This window comes from Pundamilia nyererei, unplaced genomic scaffold (assembly GCF_000239375.1).
Source record: "Pundamilia nyererei isolate P.nyererei 1_Seehausen unplaced genomic scaffold, PunNye1.0 scaffold00144, whole genome shotgun sequence".
In the NCBI taxonomy this organism is placed as follows: domain Eukaryota; kingdom Metazoa; phylum Chordata; class Actinopteri; order Cichliformes; family Cichlidae; genus Pundamilia; species Pundamilia nyererei.
The window spans coordinates 107,719-116,774 of NW_005187545.1; the positions used below are offsets into that span (position 1 = coordinate 107,719).

At 40.0% G+C, this 9,056-nt stretch overlaps 2 protein-coding genes across 2 annotated transcripts in view; one reads left to right on the plus strand and one right to left on the minus strand.

The window, feature by feature from the left end:
- Window positions 1-618: 618 nt before the first annotated feature.
- Window positions 619-3,671, plus strand: ccn3 (cellular communication network factor 3). The gene is made up of 5 exons (XM_005744411.1): window positions 619-793; window positions 1,002-1,230; window positions 1,332-1,586; window positions 1,965-2,188; window positions 2,342-3,671. The coding sequence occupies exons 1-5, from the start codon at window positions 743-745 to the stop codon at window positions 2,633-2,635; spliced, it is 1,053 nt and encodes a 350-aa protein (XP_005744468.1). The 5' UTR covers window positions 619-742; the 3' UTR covers window positions 2,636-3,671.
- A 1,733-nt stretch (window positions 3,672-5,404) lies between these two features.
- LOC102196488 (tripartite motif-containing protein 47-like) overlaps window positions 5,405-9,056 on the minus strand; it is a 4,601-nt gene continuing 949 nt past the window's right edge. Inside the window, exons 2-3 of the mRNA XM_013913664.1 lie at window positions 6,174-6,883; window positions 5,405-5,449 (exon numbers count right to left, since the gene is read on the minus strand). Of these exons, the coding sequence (XP_013769118.1) occupies window positions 5,405-5,449; window positions 6,174-6,883 (755 nt within the window). The remainder of the gene's footprint in view (window positions 5,450-6,173; window positions 6,884-9,056) is intronic.

Sequence of the window (9,056 nt, forward strand, 5' to 3'; positions counted from 1 at the left end):
GAATACTTTTGCAAGCCACTGTATGTCTGGTGAGAAGACACCATAATACACCTCAGGATAGATGTGTTTTTGTCATCTCCCTGCTTTTCCAAGCTGCTGATGAACCAAATGTTTCCACTGTGCAGCTATTTAAAGAAATAGAAATGAGTCTACAGGGAATAGCATGGTTTTTCACTGTGACCTCCAAGGCACGGTTCAAGGAAAGAGGTCAAAGGGTTAAAAGTAAGAGCCAGCCTGCTGTATATGATATTAACATCTTGGACTGCAACAAAAGGAACCTATAATATAGATAGTTATGATAAAAGTGTATATAACAAAAACGGCTGTTTCTTGTGCAATCAACTGAATGCACAAATATAATTTATGATGATTAATTCAGCTGAATAAAATAAAAACGTTTCCTCGGAGAATCCAATCTTGTGTCAGCTGGACCCTCTGTTGGGTTCGTGGCACGTCTTTGATCCGATCGCTCCATAAAATGCAGCCCTCGCCTTCGTCCAGCAGTCTGGGAGATCTTTCCAGCATTCCTTCCTGTTTGTCGTCATGGTGCCAGCAGGACAGCTGGGCTGTATTTAAGGTCCTCCTCTTCTGAACTCTGACCAGAACGACAAAGACACCTTCTGCTACATCACACAGCCAGAGAGGAGGGAAGAATAAACCCTGAACCAAAGGACTCAAATCGGACCCTGAAGACAACTGAACGTTTTTTAGGCTGCAAATAGTTTTGATTCCATGCAGGAAGATGGTCAGTGTGGTGGATAGAGTGGTATTTGTTTTCTTCGTCACAGCACAGGTAGGAATCACAGTGGTAATGAAATATCCCTGTAGGACTTTAGGTTTTAACATAGAAAGTGTTTTATTATTTAATACCAGGTAGTTAAATCATTTTAAATAGTTTTGTATATATTTGATGTATATTTTTATATTTTTGTTTTACTCGCAATCAGTTTAAAAATGGAGATTTACTAACTTGTGAAATACATTTTTTGTTTTTTCCTTAGGTTTTTACACTAGTCTGGTGCCAGGTGTGTCCACGTCGATGCCAGTGCCCTAAAGAGCCTCCCATGTGTCCCCCTGGGGTGCCTCTGGTTCTGGATGATTGCATCTGCTGCCTGGTGTGCGCCCGTCAAAAAGGGCAGGCGTGCTCTGACATGAACCCCTGTGACACACGTAAAGGGCTCCAATGTGACTACTCAGCTGACATCCACAAGAGGACTGGTATTTGTACAGGTGAATGGGATGATCTTAGGGCTACTACAAAGATTTTTCAAAATCATCGCTTAACCCTTCATAGTTTTGTCCTCTCTTGTTGTTGTGCCTTCTTCCTCCAGCTCCCAAGGTAGCTGTGTGTGTTATAGACGGCTCTGTCTACCAGAACGGTCAGACCTTTTTCCCCAGCTGTAAGTACCAGTGCATATGCCGCGACGGGCAGGTAGCATGTGTGTCACGCTGCAACGTGGATGTTATGCTGCCTGGACCAGACTGCCCCATGCCACGCAGGATCCAGGTGCCTGGAGAGTGCTGCGAGAAGTGGGTGTGTGAGCCCCAGGCTGGGGCCAGTGCACTGGGCAGCTTTGCCATGGCAGGTGAGAAGATTGCAAGTAGGATGAAATGAGATGGGCTGTTTATACTGAGGTGTACATAAGCTGCACATTGTTTTTTGAAATTGGAGTCACTCCTCTGTGAGACACAGTGCTAAAAGGTTTTGCATATTTCTTTGACATTTTTAGAGTTAAGGTAGTAAGAACCAGGAGAAGGAGCAAAAGAAGAAATTAGAGTAAGATTTGAGGACGAGGAAGCACAGAACAAAGAGACAGTGTTGCAACATGAGTCTGGAATGTGCAACCTGAGCATGGTCTCTTAAACACGCCAAGGCACATGGTGATCACTGGCTTTTCCAGAATATGCCTTGAAGCTTTTACTTTTAGATTTCTGTCTAAACTGCCTTTCTGTGTTTCATTCAGCCTACCGTCAGGAGGAAACTGTGAGTTTTGACGCTTGGGACCGGAGCCTGAACTGCATTGAGCAGACTACAGAGTGGGGAGCGTGCTCTCAAACGTGCGGCATGGGGGTGTCCACCAGGGTCACAAATAAGAACAGCCGGTGTGAGATGGTGAAGCAGAGTCGGCTGTGTATGATTAGACCCTGCGATGAGCAGCAGGTCCAGCTGACACAGCTTGCACAAAAGGTACAATCTGAGTAGAGGTTTCTTCCTTTTCTTTAGCTTGCGTAACTTGACTGCATGAGCTAATTTCACAACGACAAAGCACAAGAATGGAGTTATTTTCCAGAGCGATGTAGCGCACATTAACTGAGTTGTCGTATCTACCGCTCCCTGCAGAGAGGCAGTAGGTGCCAGAAGATGGTGAGGAGCAGCAAAGCCATTCACCTCTCCTATAAGAACTGCACCAGCGTCCAAGCCTACAAACCTCGGTTCTGTGGCTCCTGCACAGACGGACGCTGCTGCACCCCTCACAGAACCAAAACCGCGCTGGTGGAGTTCCAGTGTGCTAATGGGAAAACTACACGGAGGCCCGTCATGGTGATCACGACGTGCGCCTGCCACCGCCACTGCCCTCGAGACAATGCTGCGTGGCCGCCCTCAGAGCTGGGTTACACTGGCATGCGAATATAGATCAGGGAGTACCCAAAAGTTTATTAGTGAGATCACAATTATCACCAGAGTGTGGCTGATGACTCTGTTTTAAAACCATCTATATCTTTAGTATAAATGAAGAACTATACACACTATATTCAATAGAGCCATAATTTGGGACATGTACACATCTGACATCTGCCCATTGTGGTACATGTATTCATGTATTCATTTTTTGATTCCCCTGGTGAGGAATTGTTTCACATCCTGTGGAAGATAAAAAATCGTTACTTTTATTAAGTACGATGAAAGCACTTAAACCTTATGACTGGAATGGATTCCATCTGATGCCTCTTCACTTTTGGAGATCAGATACAGCATACTGCAATCCTTCCATAATAGATTTGGACAGATGAGTGTAGGCTGTAAAGAGTCTTTTAAACACCCTCTATTAAAGAGGTAGAGTAGTATGATGATATACAAGCACAGGGTTGTGTCATGACTGTACGAAGCCTTTCTCCAACATAGTGTTTATTGCTAATAAACGCAAGAATACCCTGTATCAGAATAAATGTTACTGTACAGCTTGACACTTGGATTAAAATTCACATTGATAAACAGACAGAAAAGAGGAGAGTGAGAGCAAAGGTTACAACCAGAGGCGATCAGTGACCTTTTCTCCCACCGTGAAAACACGTTTTTGAAATAGCTGAACTGTTTACTTTGGACATGGTTGCAAACAAAAGCTCAACCGGTGAAAGAGAGTTCACTGTGGTGTCTAAGTGCCATTTCTAACATTGTCTTGAAATCTTGCCTCTGTTTTAAATGTACGCTTTTTATTTCTAGTGGACTTGTTTCTGTAGTTTTATTTAAAGTAGTGCACGTAACAGCTATTTTGATCATGACAAAAGTTTTGTAAATACTTGCTGTGTAGCCTGTTTGACCGAGTGTGTATTGAATACACAGTTAACTGGTAATATTAAACACAAATTGTATATATTTTTTCTGCTTGATCCTTTTCAGCTTCTTTTTGTACGTTTCTGAACAAAAATTGCAATACTCAGCATTTGAAATAAAGGTGTATTTTTTTGTATGAAAGCTTTGTTCTTTTTATTGCCATGCAATGATAAAATCTGCATTTGGAATCATTCTTACTTTTGGGATGAAGGTAGGATAAAATATCATTTTCAATTGGTTTGAGCAAAATGTGAAACACGAGAAAGTTTTAATATAAAACTTGCAGCTTGCAAATAAAGCTTGCAGGACACAACGTGCTACTGATGCTGCTGAACGCGTGGTAGATCTTTGTCCCACATCTGCTGTACTTGATGTCTACGGGAATTTGTTACGTGACTATGTCAGACTCTGGATTTGCAAACTATTACGTGACTGACAATGGCTGCTCTACATTAAGAAGAAGTTAGAAGAAGAAGAAGTTAGAATTTGGTAATATAGTTTGAGAAACCACAGATTTAAATGACAAAAATAGGTTTTTTTCCCCCAGAAATAAATTGACATTTTATTTTTGCAGGCACATGTTTTGGGAAATGCCTCTTCCAAAGGATTCCCTTTTGAAACGTTAAGATGTCTGTGTTGGGACCTGGGAATTACCAAACCCTGTGAACTCTGCTGACAGTGGGAGGTGGCTCTTTGACCTCTCTCCATGAACCCAACCTGGGCGGTCATAATGGAAAAGCCTAATATTCCCTGTGGGACTCCCACAGTTTCCTAAAATACCTCCTCAGTGGAAACTTTAGTTCATAGCTCAAATCAGGGGGGGCTGACAGTGTGGTCGGTGCTTCTGATTGCATTATTTTTGCTGTCCAGAGGTGTGTGGAGATGTGTGGTTTTAACATGTGGCTATAGGATTTTAAGCTTGTTATGTTGTAGTCAGTTGTATTTACTCTAAAAAAAATTTTTATTGATACGAATACAAATTTTTTGAGGGATTTGCATAGAAAAAGTAAGTGAATGGATTCCATCTTATGCGAAATAGACCAGAAAACCAGTAACATGTAAACAACAATACAGTAACAACTTGAAAAACATGCAGAATACAATTTAGAATCTTAGGTCAATACAGTATCACTGACATAAAGAAACCTTTTATGTATCAACACTGTATCAGTTATTATTATTTCAGCTTGTATAATGTTCTTAGTTCAGCATCTGGCATGATACTGACATTAACACTATAACTGGGGCTATTGGGAATGTCAGCAGGACTGACCATGAGGCTGCCTTGCAAATAGAAATTTTGAGCTGATAATGCTAAATGAAAAGTTATTTTTCATTATGGTTATCTTAGAAATTTCTCACCAGTTAATTATGTGGCAGAGCTGCTAAACATAAAATCTTGAACATTAATTTCTGAGCAGCGAACAAATTGCTTTTACCTTAAGTCTCCAAGGAGCTTAAATTTTTCTTAAAAATTGGAAATAAAACCCAATGTGGTGGTTTAGCTACATTAAGTACTGTTTAGTTGTGCTGTATACAGTATTTCATCTGACTTTAGTGATTTGTGAACGTATGAGGGGGTATTAGAAAGCGTGAGCATATTGCTCCCCCAAGTGGTGTTACCATGCTCTTGAAAACCTAATGTGAATCATTTTTCATGTCGTGCAATAATAATAATAATAATAATAATAATAATAATAATAAACTCAAAAATGATAATATTACAGCTGTAAAAGCATTTATTGTGATTGTCTAACATTTTCTATATAAAGTTCCATCATATTGTTGCACATGGTTAAGTGGCAGATTCCTTCATCACTACGCAGCTGGAAGCACACTGACCACAGCTTGTTAGTCTTCCAGCTCATACAGGAAAAGATATCCATCTCTGTCTCTCTGTGAAGAGTAACGATGAAAAAAAATATATAATGCTTTAAGAAATACTCTTGAAAAACTTTTTTAGTAGGAAGTTTAAAAAGTAGTAAATTAAAAAGCAAAGGTCAACATCATTGTTGCCAAGCATCCAGCACTGAAATGAAATCACATCAATGGTAGGATTAGATTAGTCCTCTCGTTCATTCAATGACGTCCAATATGAAATCAGAAACACGAATATAAAAGCAAATATCCAGTATAAGCGATTTGATTCTGGATCTTGAAAAATTTCTCGGAACTTCCATTGCAGCCTCTGTACACAGCTGAGTTCCTCAAAAGGACGAAAGAACAGGAAAATCCTCTCGCTGAAGTTGCAGCCAGTAACAGAGTACACTATCATTGCATTGTCTGGATCATAGAAGAACAAGCATCCCTGCTCATAATCTACAAACACCATGACTCTTTCAGGCCTTCTTCTTAAAACAGGCATTTGCAGGCATTGTTGACATCTGCAGTAGTTACCTCCTGACCTTACAATCCAATTTCCACTCCTGGGGTTTGGTCTGAATTTCTTTTGTCTTTGCATCGACTCCGGGACAACTCCTAAAACCCAGCCGGTCTGCCCTCCAACATGAACCTCGTAGTAAAATCTCCCTTCAGACAAGCCCTTATTTTCAGAGATGTAGGAATAGCCACCCATATGCCGTGGCTCCTCAGTGAGAAAAGAAAAAGGAGGAGGACCTACTATCTGATTAGGCACTTTTTCTTTTGCTTTACCTTTGCTTTTCTTCTTCCTCTGTGTTTTCAGTTTTATCCTCTGATAATTCTGTGCTTGTTCCTGTTTAATTTCTGGCTCTTCTAATTTTTCCTTCCCCATCTGAGCTCTTTTATCTACATATTCTTCCTCCAAAGGGACAGTATCGTGAGCGCTGTGCTCCGTACACAGGGTACAAACACGAGTCTGCTCTGTCCTGCAGAAGAACTCTAAAATTTTGTTGTGTTTTGTGCATATTTTGTCCTCCAGGTCATGCACAGGATTAGTCAGTCTGTGTCTTTTTAAGGCAGCGACTCTCTTATGAGGCTCTAAATGTGTCTCGCAGAAAGAAGCCAAACAGACTAAACAGGTTTTAGAGGCTCTGAACTTATTGCCAGAGCAATAATCACATGGCACCTGTCCAGGTGTGAGCGGAGAATTATTCTCAGCTGTTACAGGGAGCGTCTTAAAATTCTCCACAACCTCCCTGAATCCGGTGTTGACACGAAGTTTGAGCCCTTTGTTGAACTTCTCGTTGCACAGTGGACACTGACATTGCTCTTTGTCTTTCCAGTGTTTGGTGAGACAGGCTTTGCAGAAGTTGTGTCCACATGGAATAGAAACAGGCTCAGTGAAGACATCCAGGCAGATGGAGCACTGGAGCTGATCTTCTGTCAGAAAACTGCTGGCTGCGGCCATTCCTGGAGCATGAGTTTGAAATCTATTGAGTATCAATAATAATACCTATTATTAATTCATAGAATTACTAATATGAGCCATTACACACCAGAAAAATAACAAAACAAGGCTAAAAACATGATCATAGAGTGACCCCGATGCTGCTGTCAACTAAACTTCCACGTAAAAGTCTAATCAACAAGTTTTAATCATTCACTTTACTTTGAATAAACATAATTAAATGGATGTTATTAAAGGACTTGATCCTTACCTTCCTGGACACAAATTCTTATTTGTTCTGCTGCCTCTTTAAAACAAACTATGCTGCCTTTAAAAGTTTGACTTTCGACTGCGCTGCAATGCTCACTTTCATTTCCTTATAAACGATTAAAATGTGCTCCTCCTCCCCTGACTCACACTCACAGGGAACAAGTCCAGGTTTAACTGGTGAAGTATTGTTGGCATCCACATGGCATGAAAAAGTATGCATGTAAAAATGTACTATAAAAACAACAAACTATAAGCAGAATTCAAAGTATTAAAATACTCATCCTAGTTTTCTACATAAACCAGGGGAGCTGAGCCCCGCCTTGTATGCAGACCTGTTTCCTGTCTTTGTACACAAACTGTTCTGTTTGCTTTCATTTCCTTGTAAATGATACAAAAATAGCTCCATGCTCTGCTGAGTAACACTCCCTTTGACTTGTTTATTTATGACCCTCACCTCTTAACAGCCCCGAAAAGCAAATAATGACATTAAATGACTGAGAGCATGAGTTATATAAGCACTACTGTCTTTAATTCTCTCTTACTGCAATCACTAAATTAACTTATTTACAAAAGCCACGAGAAGCGACTTTGAGTGTCTTAATCTTGAAAAACTCTCTTCTTGTAGCAAGCAAGTGGTTACTTGTACAACCTCTGTTCTTAAAGGGTTAACTTCCACAGCTATGTTTGTGTGTTTCGCTCACAGGAATGAACTATTGTGCAACATTCCTTCCTTTGCCTGGACATTTGACTGAAGTTCTTGTTTCTAATTGTGGTTGCCTGAGTTTTAAAACCACCCAGAAACAGATAGTGCAAAGTTGTACTTGGTCAACAAGTTATATGATAATGTTTTATTTTCTTCTATAAAACCAAAGCTAAGCACTTTACACACTTTTAGTGCTACCAGCATGACTATAATCCGTTTTGTTTTATTTTTTTCATTTCAGTATCAGATTCCATTTGGCACCAGCATGTCACACTGACAGCTGGCTTCTCATATATTTGTATAGCTTTGTGCCAGTCAGTTGTCCAGCTGCCATTAACTTAATCTCCCAGCCCCTTTTTCACCATCATGCCACCCCTTTATCCATATGCACAAATCTCAATTGCAAGCTAACCAGTAAATATGTCTGGTCTTTCTAATCTCCATCCAGCGTCTGCTACATGTAGACAAGAACTGCTTTCCATTTGGGTGGAGTAGATCCAGCATCCTTGTGGTGTGCACGCTGACTCACTTATATGGCTTACTGGAACACATATCTAATTTGTTTCAGCTGTGCTTTTCCTGTAATCAAAGTAAAAGAAAAAATATTTTTGCTGGGAAAATGTTTTGGAAGTTAGCAGAAATATGAGAGGATGAGAAGGCAGGAAACACAAAAGAAAAGGTGAAAGGATAGACGGGCTCAGTCATGTAAGCCATGAGGGCATGGAGTGGCAATGAAACTTTTATTGAAACTATGTACCTGTGGTTGCTAATATAACTGCTGAGAATAAGATATATTTACCAAGAGTGTCCTAAACTATCAGGAGTGCTTGTTTTCTTTGCCAAACCATGTGCAGGTAAAATTAAAATTAACCCTAAATAACAAATCATTTATTTTGCTTAAACCTTTTTTTTTTTAAATGCTGCTAAATTGCTGCTTATTTTTTGTTTCTGTCGGACTAATAAGGCTTTACATCAAGTTATTGTGTATCAACACATAAACACCACTGAACTGATACTACTAAATGGCCCCCAGATCAGGGGTGGATCTAGAGGAATTTTTTTTAGGGTGACATGGAAAACAAATGGGGTGGCAAAATCAAAGCCTTTAAAAAAACCAAAAACAAACCAAACAAAAACAAAAACACACATATGCAGGTGTTACATATGGTTAAAACGATTCAAATGCAGTAATTATACACATTTCATATAAATATGGTCTATAA